We start from the raw sequence: 14,159 nt of genomic DNA, 5'->3' as shown, positions 1-14,159 counted from the left end.
TCGTAGTAGAGGAACTATTGTGGGCAGTGGATTCCAATGTGGATGTATGTACCACAAAGAAATCTGTGATGGCTCTCTGTGAGGGAGCAACTGAGCATATAATGGGCCTCATCCTCTATTGCTCCTGTGATGCATACTGTGCATGTCCTCTCCTCATGTGGGATATCCTCAGCTCTGCCAGTGTCATGACCCCGTGAAATTGGTGCAGCATAAGTGTGAGCATGGTGGTTGGTGAGCAAGTTATATATTTAAATGTTCATACTTGGGTGGCCGGACAAAAAGGAAACATGTGTGGACAACCCCAAGTGTGAAGGGGACAACGGAATTAAAATTTAAAAGGTTTTATAACCTTTGGTGGCCCTAAGCTATTCATGGAGGCTACACTACTTTTGGGGGACACGCCACTTTTTCTCTCTCATGCTTTTTGGGAAAGGGGTGCTGGTGGGCAGTGCTTGATGCTGGCTTTTGGAAAACAACTACAGAAGGGGGTCTGCGCTGCTGGTCATATGTTGCTTTTTGGAAGGAGATACAGGCGGGCTATGCTGCAGAGTGCAGAGGCGCAGCCTAATACTTCTTTACGAATCTTTCTTGAGATATTAAAGTTGGCTGCTGTGCTGCGCTACAGGGCAGAGACACAGGCCTTCTTTTCTTTCTCTCTCTTTGGCTCTTGGAGGACTGGTTGGCTGCTGTGTGGCTGAATATACAGGCGCTTACAGGATCTTCTTCTTCTCTCCTTTGCTTTTGGCAAGAAGCTGACTGTCAATTGAGAAGCGTGGACTGTGAGAGGGGAACACAAGGCTGGACAGCAGATTCTCTCACAGGTTTTCTCTCCTGGCTGCAAGACAAGAGGGCAGGACTGAACGGGGCTTTTCCTCGCGTCTTTTCTCTCTTGTGAAAAGCAACACAAGGACTGTAAGTTTCTCTCTTCTTTGTGAGCAGGTGGGACTGCAGGAGGTGTCATATTGAGTCACTCTTTTCACTGGCTCGATCCCGAAGCCTTAATTTGATGTGATGAACTCGATTTCTGCAAAAGGTCCAATTTTAGAAAATGTAGGAGACCTAACTGTAAACCCTGGCAAGACCAAGGTCATGGTTGTCAACACATCTTATGAGGTTACACCACGAGTATCCTTCTTGTACAGAGATGCCCCAGTGAAGAAGTATGTATACCTCGGAGTCGACCTTTACGGGTCCCCGCTTTTGCATGACCACGGCCTTCACTTATCACAACTAGCAAGAGGCCAGACCTCCCTAGCCTGTCTAGAGAGACAGTGTTTTCACGCCCACTTCTAGGAGACTCGTACCAAGTGTTGTCTTTTTGACACTTTGGTACGCCCAACAACGATATATGGTGCAGTTTTTTGGGGGCTAAGGCTAGGTAAGGCTATGTGGAAGACAAAGAGAGGCTACAGTGATGATTTTGTAATGCATGATCAGAAGTAAGCCATGGGTGCCACACAAGGTGCTACTAGTAGAGTTTGGGATAGTCCCACTTGTCATAGACGCCCTTTTACAGACCATCACCTATATCCAGCATGTATATACACTCGACAAGGATCGCCTCTTGAGCCTGGCACTAGTCTTCTATGCAGTTACATCAAGGGAGGGAGAGTAGGTTAGGCTGGCAGGAACTCCTCTTCATCAGCACCATCACCAGTTTCCATCCTTGTTGTTTGCTGCCCATTTGCCACTTCATGCATCCGACGCTTCTTCTCGGCCGCAGCCTGGTGCTCCGCCTCTTCTCCTCGTCCACTCCTCCTTTTCGCTCCTTCACTTCTTCTCCTCCACGCTTCCACTTCCTCTTCCCTTTTCCTCTCTCTCTCTCTCTCTCTCTCTCTTCTCCTCCACAGTCCACCCCTCCTCTTCCCTCGTCCTCTTTCCTCCTCCTCTTTCTCTCCTTTTCTTGTCTTCCAACTTTCTCTCCTTGTCTTCTCACCTCCTTCCCTTTTCTTCTCACCTCCCTCTTCCCTTCCAACTTGATTCTTTCCTCCTCTCTTCCTCTCCTTTTCTTGCCCAAATTTTGAAAATACCAAAAAACCTACTCCCAAAATCATGAATTTAATACCAACTAGTCCCAAAAAATGTATCTTCATCTTTCTGTTGGCTATGTTCTAAATTTGGTATGTGTATATAAGAAGTGTCATTTCCAAACCTTTGCGTTTTGTCCAAAACAGACGAAACGACAACACAACAAAACGGACAAAACGTTTCATGTTACTATGGTATAGTATGGACTCTCCATTCTTGAACCTCTCACAACAGTGACCAACCTGATTATATGGTTGGATCTACTAGGGCTTCTCATACATTGGTGTGCCCTTCCTCGGAGGATAGCAGTACCATTAGTTAATAATGGCCCATATGCTGATATCACATGTATATGTACTAGTGATAGTTGTCTTTCATTTTCTTTGAGTAATTTTCCATGGCTCAGTATACCCATGGTATCATTGTATCACTTGCAATCTCATAGACCCTTGGGGTCTTTTATGTTAATATTACTTTCTTTCTTTCTCAGCCCATTTCGATGCTTCAAAGCCTTTCACATAAGAAAAGGATTTCAATGAAATGAGCAAAAACTCAGAGAAAATAACCTTCTAACAGGAAGTGAGCGTTTAATCGCTAACAAAAGATGTTCAAATTGAATACCTCAAAAATAGCACATTCTGCAAAATTTCTATGCAAGCCCAAGCCCTGCACTTGCATTGAAAACATATTTTAGCAAAAGGGTTCTACCATTAACAAGATTTTCACATCATAACTGAATTTGCACTAGTTCATAAGCATCAACAATTATAAGAGAAATGACCACACATACACTTGTTTTAAACAAATAAATAAAAAGATCCGTCTATTAGTCGATCTACATGAAGCAGATTACAACCCACAAAGAGAGAAGAACAAAACAACCCTCCGAGGAGGTCAAGATATACAAAATAAACAGGAGGAGATGCTCTCTTTGGCTGGCTGCTCTCAGAGGGAGGCTACACCAGGAAAGAGGGGGGACGATCACAAACGAATGTTTATTCATGAAAAATATTTTAACAGCCTGCTCTTATTCCTTTCCTTGTTTTGATGGAGCAATGCAATGGACGAGATAAAATTGCCAACAAGTGTTTAACCAGGTGGTAGCAGAAAGACCTCATAGATGCTTGCCAGACTTTCTGAACTGGGACCAAGATGAGTCCAAGGTTCAAATAGCACGAACGGCAATTTCATAATGTGACCAGAATTTTTACAAGGTCACATTTTGCAAGAATTATACTTGAATTTTACAAGAACTCGAGCTTATGTTCTAACGATGTCAATAATGTTAGCACCTCAAGGATAACTTCACAACAAACTCCATAGAGGAAAGGAAAAACTGCACCAACCTAATCAAATGTAAAGTTTTGGATGCACAGCCCTTTGCCCTTCTTAGAGTGGCTCATATGCATGAACATTAGCCCTCTCATTCTTCTACAAAGGTGCAGTTTTACAAGGCCCATTCCCTAGATATTAGCACTGGTGGTTTTATTCAGACCAAGGTATTGACAGAGGCACATATCATGTGCCTTGAGGATTGCCATTGGTGAAATCAGGATCCAACGAGATACGAGACGGCTTTATAATCACAAAGTATGCACACAGCATCTGCCAGGTATGCAAAGGTGAGGGCGATGGAGATGGAGATGGAGGAGCACTCCTTTTTTAGATGCCCTATCTACTATGAGAGCTACGGTGGATATCATTGTTTATTCCCCGAAAGTTTTGAACATTTATCCCAGTTCACTTAGTAACCCAATCAGAGATGCACGGACTTGTTTCTCCTCGAGGTGAAGCAGCTCATAGACAAATTGATAACTTCTGAAAAGAAAGCTGCAGACACACCAAGGTGGTTCCAAACGTAGTGAACGATACGTTTAGTACGTTTGGAAAACGTGCTAAAAAGATTCCAAACGTAGTGAATGCTGCCCCCGATATATATATAAAATTTTGAAATATGAAGTTTGAAGATTCATCAATGAACATTAAAGCACTTACTAATACTATACAACTTTTAGTTTCAATTTTGCAGGACGGAGAAAGAAAGAAAGAAAGAAAGCTGTATTAACGTCTACTAGAGGCCGAACTCGACCTATGAGACAAATCAATGTATAACTATCAATGTATTCTAGATGTCCAGAAAAAAAAGGACAAAATGAACATGAAATAAACTATGAAAGTACCGAGCTAGTGGGGGGGTGTGATGGATGGAGCACTACTGCTAGAGGCTCAATATGCAACCTATATGGGCAGGGTATACAAGAATGAAATGTAGATCTGTCTAGCTCCAACCAGTACCATATTGGGGGTGTAATATGTGATACATAGGCGATGGCGAGGCAAAAGTACCTCGGAGCATGATCTCCGGGTGCGAGTGTAAGTGAGCTAGCCGCTCTTGGATATGGTGCTGATGTCGAGCCCCTATCTCTGTGATCTCCCTCTGATGTAGTCTGGGAGTCTGGTAGCCTGGTGCTCTCGGTCTCTGTCTGGCTCGGAGGTCCGCAGCGCGCTGAAGTGTAACCCCCTCTTGTGTCAGGATAGGCACTGGGATAGATCTCTGGAAGAAATCAGTGAGCTGGAGCTATCGCCCACCTCTCCCTGTGGTATGAGTCCGTAGCAGTGTCGCTCTGTGGCGCTGTCTCTCTAGCAAGAACTGGCCAAATCTGCGCTGGTCTGCGGACTCCATGATCTGGCGGAGTGAGGGATGTCCACTGAAAATGGTGCTGTATCTCTCTCTAATGACACTATATGAGAGAGAGAGAGAGAGAGACTTGAGCGTATGCGGGAGAGGGAGAGAGAGAGAGAGAGACTTGAGCGCCGCATAGAGACGCCCGTAGGAGAATACTCGAGCGCCACACAGAGGCTGCCACACGCACGTAAGGAAAAGCAAAAAAAAAAAAAAAAACGTTGACTTGCGTCCGTTTTTTAACCTATAAAATCAAAAGTGCACGCTCACTACGTTTCCGAACGTTAGTGAACGTTTCAAACGGTTGGAACGTTTGGATTACATCCAAACGTAGTTTGGATGCAACTATGAGACACACATCACCTCTTTCTTTTACAAACGTAGTTTGGATCCAAACGTAGTTTGGATGCAACTATGAGACACACATCACCTCTTTCTTTTACAATGCAGAGGATAACAAGCAAGGTGGGGAGACATCACTTTGGGAAAAGGTCCAAAGCTTCCCAACGATACCTGCTATGCTCATGGACTCCCACTGGAAGGCAGTACAATTGTGGCCACAAAGCAGCCCAGATGCTCATTGGGAGTTGGCAGGGATTTGAACTCAAGACCTCCCCCTTATGAGTCACAAACCCACGCCGCTAGGCTACTCGCCCATTTTGGCTCACGTGCACAACAGTTCTTTCATGAAATAACAACAAAAAAAACATGTTGGCATGTTTTGAGACGTTAAGTTTCAGGAAATCTAACTTCAGCAACAAACATGTAGAAGAGCTTACATTATGCCGCAAAGTGAGCTTTTGAAGAGCTTTGCATGCAAACAAACAGGAGCCTCCTTCAGAAGTCATAGTCCCACATTCCTGTAATATTATTCTTATGACCATCAGCAAGTTTGTCAAGAATTATCCTAACCATCACATTGGCTTTTAGTGCGCACTGCGCACGCATGCACACATACACACACACACACACATGCATGCATGTACACAACCTTCTATAGATCTCTTAAATATGGCAACCACCCCTACCAACACACACTCACACATGCATGTGCGCAACCCGACATTATTAGAAACCAAATCATGAAGAGATAGCAGAACTTGGTTTTGATAAAAATACAGTAGCAAAGGACAAATAGACCAGAGGTATCAAAGAAGGAAATAATTTGTAGATTGCTGAAAGCCTATGTTTGGTATATTAGGACAAACCGACTTTTGTAATGATGTACCCCATTCCCATGTAGAGCAGGACCAGGATGATAAAGCATGATGTAATGGCCTTACTGCTCAAACATACACAGAATCTCTCATACCACTAAGAAAGGGGTAGGTGTAGCACATAGGGCTTTCTTAGACAATGTTAACAATGATAGCTCAGTTTTAGTTTAGTTCTTGTTTCATTTTCAGTTTGTTATTCCATGATTCAGTTACTCATGGATTCAATGTAGCATTGGTCTCATAGACCCTTGTGGTCTTTTGTAGACGTTAACATACATGTCTTGCTCGTGAGGGCTATGCAGCCCATGAGCCAAGAACATCAACAAAGCCCTCAAGGAGAAGGGATGTATGGGGATATTTCGCCAAATTGGATGTATCCCTGGATTTCGGATCATAGGAAAGTGCAAGTGCACTAGAAGACTACTTTGAGAGTTCTTAGCAGATATGCAATTATAGACAAGAGGTTTGCATAAAAGGTTCTGCAAATGTCAGAGAGTTAGAGCTGTAAATTCATAGCAAACTTGACTTCATGGTAAATCAGCTTGCATATGCCAATCTTGTCAGAAGGACACATTCTTGCAATGATACTAATTTGACTGGTTATCTAGTCCAAGGAAAACAAATGTGGTTGCAGGTTTATTTGGTATGATGAAGTGCATAGTTGTAGTCACATAAAAATGATGGAAAGCTAACCTAGTATGACTGGGCTATTGCCAATATGATTGGTAAACTATTACAGACCTTTGTCTAGTGACTTGGGTATTGTAACCTCTTTCCGTGCTAAGTGGTTTGGGTGACTTGGGTATTGTATCCTCTTTCCTTGCTGGGCGGCTTTCAAGGAAGAACCCTAAGGCTCGCATATCATTGTAAGATATCCTACATGGGGCGCCGCTATATGGGACTCTGAGAGAGAGAGAGAGATATATATTAAGCATATACTAAAGACCCAATGGGCCTATGAGACTAAAGTGATACAATAATTTCCATGGCATATCTCATCATGGAACAAAAAATAAAATAGAAACAAAACAAAGCTCTTTCACTGGGGTGCTTCAAAACTGTCCATGAAGAGAGAGAGAGAGAGAAGAGAAGAGAACTTTTTAACGTCGTAGGAAACTATTCCAAGAGACCAAATTGATCTATCCGACAAGATTTGAACGAGAGAGAGAGAGAGAGAGAAATGAAATGAAATGAAATGTTATATTAACGTCTTCAAAAGGCCATAATGACCTATGAGACCAAAAGTTACATCATGGTGGATCTGATACAATGTCTGGATAAAAAAACGAAAAAATAAAGATGATACTACTGGCACCTAGAAAATGAAACTGGAACTGGAAGGTAAACAGAAACCCTTATAGGGTGTGAATATAGTGAGGGGGGGTACGCTATGGAGGTGAGAGAGAGAGAGAGAGAGAGAGAGAGAGAGAGAGAGAGATATTAAGCATCTACTAAAGACCCAATGGGCCTATGAGACCAAAGTGATCCAATAATGTCCATGGCATATCTCTTCATGGAATGGAAAATAAAACATAAAGAAAACATAAACATAGCTATCTCACTTGGGTGATACAAAACTGTCCATGGAAACTCATCATGGAATACTAAGAACATAGAAACATGAGAGCAACATTAGCTCCGAGTAGATGGTATACCACTCTCCAAAATATCAAGCATGGGGCTAATAAGTATGGCCGAGAGGTCTCCCTCAGCTATCTCATGTGGAAAGGTAGCTCGATGGCGGTGGAGCATGTCCTAGATCTAGAGCTGAGGAGGTGATCGTGGCTGACGGGGGGCCGAGGGCATCGGGCACGCTGGAGTGCAGAGGCTCGGTCCAAGGCAACTCCTCTCGGGCAAGGTAGGTCCAAAGCAGCTCGTGGAGGGTCCACAACATCCACTATGTTAGTGTCCTCCACCTCCTGGGCCAGAAGAAACTAGTGATGGTTGGCTGGTGACGGAGGTGGCTGGGGCTGAAGCTCTCTCAAGAAGGTGTCCCTGTGTCTGCGGAGCTCAAGTAGGAAGAGGCCTAGGCAAGGTTGGTCCTGGAATGATCTTGGAGAGTGGACCACATCCCTCACGAAATAGATGGTGAAACCTCCTGCGGATCTCATAGTATACTGGGCAGCAGCATATGTAATGCTCCTCCGTCTCAACCTCTGTATGGCATATTGGGCAGATCCTCTCCTTTCTGGGTCTCCGTATGAGCTTCCCGGCTCCGAAGATGCACTCAGCTCTACCTGTCTCCACTCTGAGGCGGTGGGATGAAACCCGTATCTGGCCAATCGCAATCCGCATGGCATTGGACATGTGAACACTCAAGTAGCCCGACTGCTGGATGAACCCGTCCTTAGTGAGTGTGAGGAAGTGATCTCTGTAGAAGTGCATCTCCATGGGGAGCTCCGAAGGTGTGATCCATGTGCAATGGGTGTAGAGGCTGAGAAGATCTAACCGGATAGCCCGGTTGGTATCCTCGTGAGACAGCTAGAGAAAAGGGAAGTCCAAACTGTACTCAAGGGGGGGTAGGCGGTCCATGCGGAGCCCATATACTGAGAACCAAGTGGAAAACTAGTGCATACCATACTCCAGAGTGGCCCTCAAGTGCTAGCTGTCTTGAGGACTCCACGGCAAGCCTCGGGTACCTATGGGGATCCATGTGACTGATGCGATTGAGGTATGTGACTGATGCGATTGAGGTATGTGAGTGTCTGGAAGAGTGCATCCACTACCATCTGGGATGCGGCAAACTCTGCTTGGATAATCTGGTGTGGCACTGATGGTTTACTGCGGATCATACGGGAGAACATCATGACCTGGGGCATCTCAACTCGCTGCCAATCCTGTTCGGATAAATCTGGCCCCCAAAAGGTGCTCCATACATCAAGGCTGGCGTGACCAAGGTGTCAAAAAGCCAGCCCTTCGACTTTGGCTCCTGGAAATGTGCTTTGAAACACTGCCGCTCAAGTAAGCGCAAGGCTGCATATCCCCTTGTGACTCTGGCATGTGTTGCGGGAACCATGGTAAAGCGTGGGCCACTGAAAAAAAAAGGAAAAAAAGTTGTATTAACGTCTTCAAAAGGCCAAGATAACCTATGAGACCAAAAGGTTACATCGTATCCATGAGGTACATCATCCTGGGTAATAAAGAAAGATAACAAAAATCTAGAACTATAAAACTTGATCTAGGTACTTGCGCTAAGAACTCTCATATCACCCTAATATATCCTTCATGGGCCGTTGTGACATGGTGCTCAAGGTGGTAAAATTGAGCCGGCACGAGCGATGATGGCCCGGATCCTCCTGTGGTGGCGTGGCCGTGGGCGAGGGCCATGGGCTCTGGGGCATCGAGCTCTGCATAACTCAGTGGCTCTGTCGAGTGTCCCACCTCTCAGCCGAGCTCCTGCACTAGCCTGTGGTCCGGGTATGGTGGGTGGATCGGCCCTCGGAGTGCTGGTATGGAAGAAGTCGGTGAGAGCTGTCTGTGCTGGTCCTCAAGCAAGTACAGCTGATTTGGATCTCACTAAGGACTCCCTGTGTTTGCGGAGACCTAGAAGAAAAAGTCCTAGGCATCTTTGAGCTAGGAAGTCCATGATCCTGGAAGGTGGTCCGAACCCAACTCAGAAGAGGCAGTGGAACCTCCCCCGAATCTCATAGAATACAAGGCATCGACATATGTAATGATCCTCTGTCTCGGGCTCTGTGTGACAGAGTTGGCATACCCTCTCCTCTGGTGCAGTCGCCTTGGGCCCATATCTGCCAGTCTCCACTCTCAGCTAGTGGGATGAGGTGCAGATCTGGCCAATCGCTCCTCTCACCCCAAAAGATAGGTGTGTGTCCATGTAGCATGGGCGGATGATGAAACCATCCTCTATCATGCATAGGAGGTGATCTCTGTAGAATGCCATCTTTGTCCCCAGTGGATGACTAGGTGAACTCCATGTCCTCTGAGTATCCAGTCTGACAATGTCCTTCCTGATAACCCTCTTCCACTCTTTGCGGGCGCTGAGAGCAAATGACGGGGCCTCTGTGTTGTACTGGAACAGGGGGAGTGCCTCCATTTGCATACCGTGCATGCCAAACCAAGTGCCTACCTATATATACCAACACTCTGTATCTCCCTCGAGTGTCAGCTGCCTCGAGGACTCCAGGGCCAGCCGGGGGTATCTATCTAGTGGAAGCTCCCATAGCCTCTGCCAGTATTACAATGTCTGAAATAGAGCCTTTGTCACTATTGAGGCAGCCTCCATCTCTACCCGCATAATCTCATGTGGCACTGATGGCTTACTCCTAATCATGTGCGAGATCATTGCCACTAGGGGCCTCTCCATCAGCTTCCACCCATCATATACCTCCTTTGTATCTATCTCGGCCGGCTCTCTCCTCTGTCTCCTCCTCTGGTATAAGCTAGGACCTCAGATGGGGGCACCATACAGTAGTACAGGTGTAACTAGAGTATCAAATAGCCAAAGCTTCGTCCTCGGCTCTTTTAACTGTATTTGTGAGCATTGCCTCTCTACTGAGCCAAGGGCTACACATCCTCTCATCAATCTAGCTTCGGCCGCCTTCCGCATCGAGAATTGAGGTGTAGCGAAAGTGATCCCAAGGTATACATATGAGGTAACATACTCCACATGCTCTCCACTGTATGTAAACTGTACTGCAGATCTGCCCATCCGATGTGCGGAGGTGTTAAAGATCATGACCTTGGTCTTTCCAAGGTTCTCAGTGAGGTCCCGGTCCTCGCAAAAGGCCCGTAATGCATCCAAATGTCTCTGTAGCCTCTCTTGTGAATTAGAAATAAGAACAATATCATCTGCATACAAGAGGATCAGTATCAGGACTCCTACTAAATGTGCTCCTGGTCCTCCTTGTCTGTCTATATAATCCAAGATCTCGTCAATGTATAGACCAAATAGAGTAGGAGACAAGGGGTAGCCTCGTTTCACCCCGATCGTGCTATGTATGATCTCTGAGTCACCTCTTCGAGCCCGTACTCTGCCTGTGACCGACTCATACAGTGTAACAATCCCCCAAAGCATCTCTGGTGGCACTCCCATATCTTGCAATCTCGTCATCAGTCTGGCCCATGGGACGGTATCAAAAGCTTTGCAGAAATCCACAAAGCAGCAATATATCCAATGCCTGTGAGCTCTCCCCTCCTCAATGATCCCTCGTAGTGTCTCCTCGAACAAACCTGCATTTGTCCTCAAGGTGCCATTGTAGTTCCAAACTGCAATCTCTAGCTTGGTCTAGGTCTCGCACCGTCATTGGGCACGTCGCTCAATGATGATCACCCTCCCATCTCTGTACACTGCCCATTTCCCTGCCTTCCATGCATCCAGGATGCGTGGCATGCACTCCCTCCTGTGTGCCAACTGTTCTAGTGTGAGATCGTCTTCGAGGTAAGTCTTTTCTCCTTTTAGTGCCCGCCTTCTGGTAAGGAATGCTTGCCTCGCCTCCAACCCCACAAACTTGAGGATGAGTGTGCGTTCCTTGATGATGTATTTGCCCACCCTCCATGCCTCGACAAAGGGGGTATCACGGATTTCTAGCTTTCTGCATAGTGCTACGGCGTCCTCTTTCGGGGAGGCTCCTTCCTTCCATCCCACCACTCTCACATTCAATGCCCTAATCTTCCTTCTTTTCTCCTCTTCGAGTGTGTCATTGATGATGTTTGGGGATGATGCTGGGTTCCGTTGCTTCTTGGCAACCTCAATCCAGCTGCCCGCTTCTTCCACTTGTTTCTGTGTCTTCTTAATCATGTCGGCCCATGTGGTTGCCTCGTTTGCCTTCTTCTCCTCTTGTTCCTGGAGGGTTTTCATTTGCTCTCTAAGTGTATTCAGCTCATCATTGAGGGATAGTTGAATTTCTCCTTCAAATTGAGTACGTGCCCTCAAGGTCTTGCTTTCCACTTTATGGTGGCGACTTGGGCCTCTAGCTCTGTGATTAGTGAGGTGTGGTGGCTGGTTTTTGCGTCCAACATTTAGACCATTTCCTCCTACATCTTGCTTAGCTGAGCTGCCATGTATACCTGCATGTCTGCCTTCCACCTATCCATCTCTTGCATGGAGGCATGCAACCCACGCATAAGGTCATCACTATCCTTGTTCTCCCCGAGCTTCTTTTGCAGGTGCTCAAAGTCCGTATCCTGCATTTTGCATACTTCTCTCATGGTGGTCAGGCATGTTTTGATCTGGGGGTCGCCTATCTTCCTGTGTGCTCGCCCAAATCGAGCTGTATTTCCTCTCCTTCTCACCTCTAGTCCTTGCTGCCGGCAAGCTGTCCATGTTGGACTGATTCTGGTCCTCAGCTGGTGGCCCCCATAGGTGGCCAGCTGCAAGTACAGGCGACAAGAGGGAGCAACAGATACGATTATGTTGCTGCCTTGGGGGCCTCAGAAGGGCGGGTGGGGAAAGGGGGTCGAAGACAGAAAGGATGCGCAGCTGCAGCTTGGGGCGAAGAGAGAGAAAGGATGCGCAGCTGCAGCTGGGGGCGAGGAGAGAGGAGAACAGAGAAAAAGAATGCGCAGCTGCAGCTGCTGGGGGCGAAGACAGAGAAAGGATGCGCAGCTTGCAGCTAGGGGCGCAGAGAGAGAGAGAGAAATGAAATGAAATGAAATGTTATATTAACGTCTTCAAAAGGCCATAATGACCTATGAGACCAAAAGTTACATCATGGTGGATCTGATACAATGTCTGGATAAAAAAACCCAGAAAATGAAAAAATAAAGATGATACTACTGGCACCTAAAAAATGAAACTGGAACTGGAAGGTACACTATGGAGGTACCTCCATCTCATAATATGTGCCGCATCGGACACTGGCGGATCTCCTCAATATCCTGTGTGGTCAGCACCCTGACTCGGTGTCTCGCATGCCTCGCAAGAATAATCCGAATCTGCCGCTGCAACATCCGTCTACGCACGATCAATCAGTGTACCTCTGGTGTGGGCGGTATCCATGTCCTGCTGCTGCTGTGGTCCATCTGGCGCAGTGATGGCCGGACTAAAGAAGTCTGTAATGTGCCTCTGAGTCTGGCTCTCTGTGCGCCTAAGCAGGGTATCTCTATGTCTCCGCAGCTCAAGCAAGAACAATCCCAAACACCTCTGGTCCTGGTACCCCATGACTCTGGAAAGTGGTCCAAAACCCTCTCTGAATAAACAGTGGAAACGACAACGTATCTCATAGTATGCAGTACAATGGCATATATAATGCAGCTCTGTCTCTGGCTCCCCAAAGCATACTCGGCATATCCTGGCCTCAGCTGGTATACCTCTATATCGGCCAATCTCAATCTCAAGCTGGTGTGAGGATGTGCGAATCTCACCAATAGCACATCGTACTGCATGAGACAAGTGTACATCCATGTAACTGGGTCTGATCACAAAACCATCTGCTGTGAGCTGAAGAAAATGTTCTCTGTAGAAAGCCATCTTCGTGCCCAGCTCCTCAGTCGGCTGTATCCATGTCCTCCTAATGTCCAGCTGAACTAAATCCTGACGGATGAGTCTGGTAATCTCTGTCCGTGTAAGAGTGAGAGAGGGTGCCTCCAGAGAATACTGGAAGGGAGGCAATCTGTCCATGCTAAAACCATGTGCCTGGAACCAAGATGTCATCTGTCCATACCAACAAGCCGTGTCTCCCTGTAAAGCTAACTGTCGGGAGGACTCCAGGGCGAGGCGTGCATATCTGTCTCGGGGGAGATCCCACAAGCCATGTATGTAGGAGACTGATCTCGTAAGAGCCTCAATCACCAGAGGGGCAGCCGCCAGCTCTGCTCGAATAATCTCATGAGGTACCACAGCCTTGGCTCTAATAAGCCTAGCAATCATAGATACCAAAGGCCTCTCCATACCTCTCCACCCGCCTGCGCTGTGATGGCCCACTGAAGGTCCCCATATCTGCACTCCATAAAGCATAGCTGATGTCACTAGAGTGTCAAAAAGCCAGAGTTTTGTTCGAGGTTCCTGAAACTGAACCTGCGAACACATCCTCTCCAAACCACCCAGGGCTGCATGTGCTCTAGTCAATCTAGTCTCTACTGCTCTCCTCATCGAAAACACTGGCCCACTGAATACTACCCCAAGATATGTATATGCATCTGTATACTCCACAATCTCCTGCCCATATGTAAATGTGGAAGCTGATCGCCGAACCCACTGTGGCGTGGTGTTAAACACCATAACCTTGGTTTTGCCAAGGTTAACAGACAATCCACTATCATGTGCAAACTCA

At 46.5% G+C, this 14,159-nt stretch overlaps 1 protein-coding gene across 20 annotated transcripts in view; it reads right to left on the bottom strand.

Moving 5' to 3' along the window:
• The window catches only part of LOC147622718 (BTB/POZ domain-containing protein FBL11-like), a 188,453-nt gene that overhangs the window by 21,918 nt on the left and 152,376 nt on the right, over positions 1-14,159 (bottom strand). For 7 of the 20 annotated variants that reach the window (XR_015269489.1, XM_086822333.1, XM_086822334.1 and 4 more), the window contains 2 exons: positions 5,491-5,571; positions 2,650-2,694 (listed from right to left, as the gene is read on the bottom strand). The exons of 4 other annotated variants lie outside the window; for them this stretch is intronic. Coding sequence is in view for 9 of the 16 variants with exons in the window: in XM_086822333.1 (XP_086678459.1) it covers positions 2,650-2,694; positions 5,491-5,571 (126 nt within the window). In the remaining 7 variants the exon portion in view is untranslated. Of the gene's footprint in view, positions 1-2,649; positions 2,695-5,490; positions 5,572-14,159 lie in introns of those variants that run through there. 9 more of the 20 variants (XR_015269491.1, XR_015269487.1, XR_015269485.1 and 6 more) reach the window with 3 other exon arrangements.

This window comes from Cibotium barometz, chromosome 28 (assembly GCF_041138505.1).
Source record: "Cibotium barometz isolate CiBa-2024 chromosome 28, ASM4113850v1, whole genome shotgun sequence".
Lineage (NCBI taxonomy): Eukaryota > Viridiplantae > Streptophyta > Polypodiopsida > Cyatheales > Cibotiaceae > Cibotium > Cibotium barometz.
Note: the sequence above shows the minus strand (reverse complement) of the source record. Positions and strands in the feature narration are given on the sequence as shown.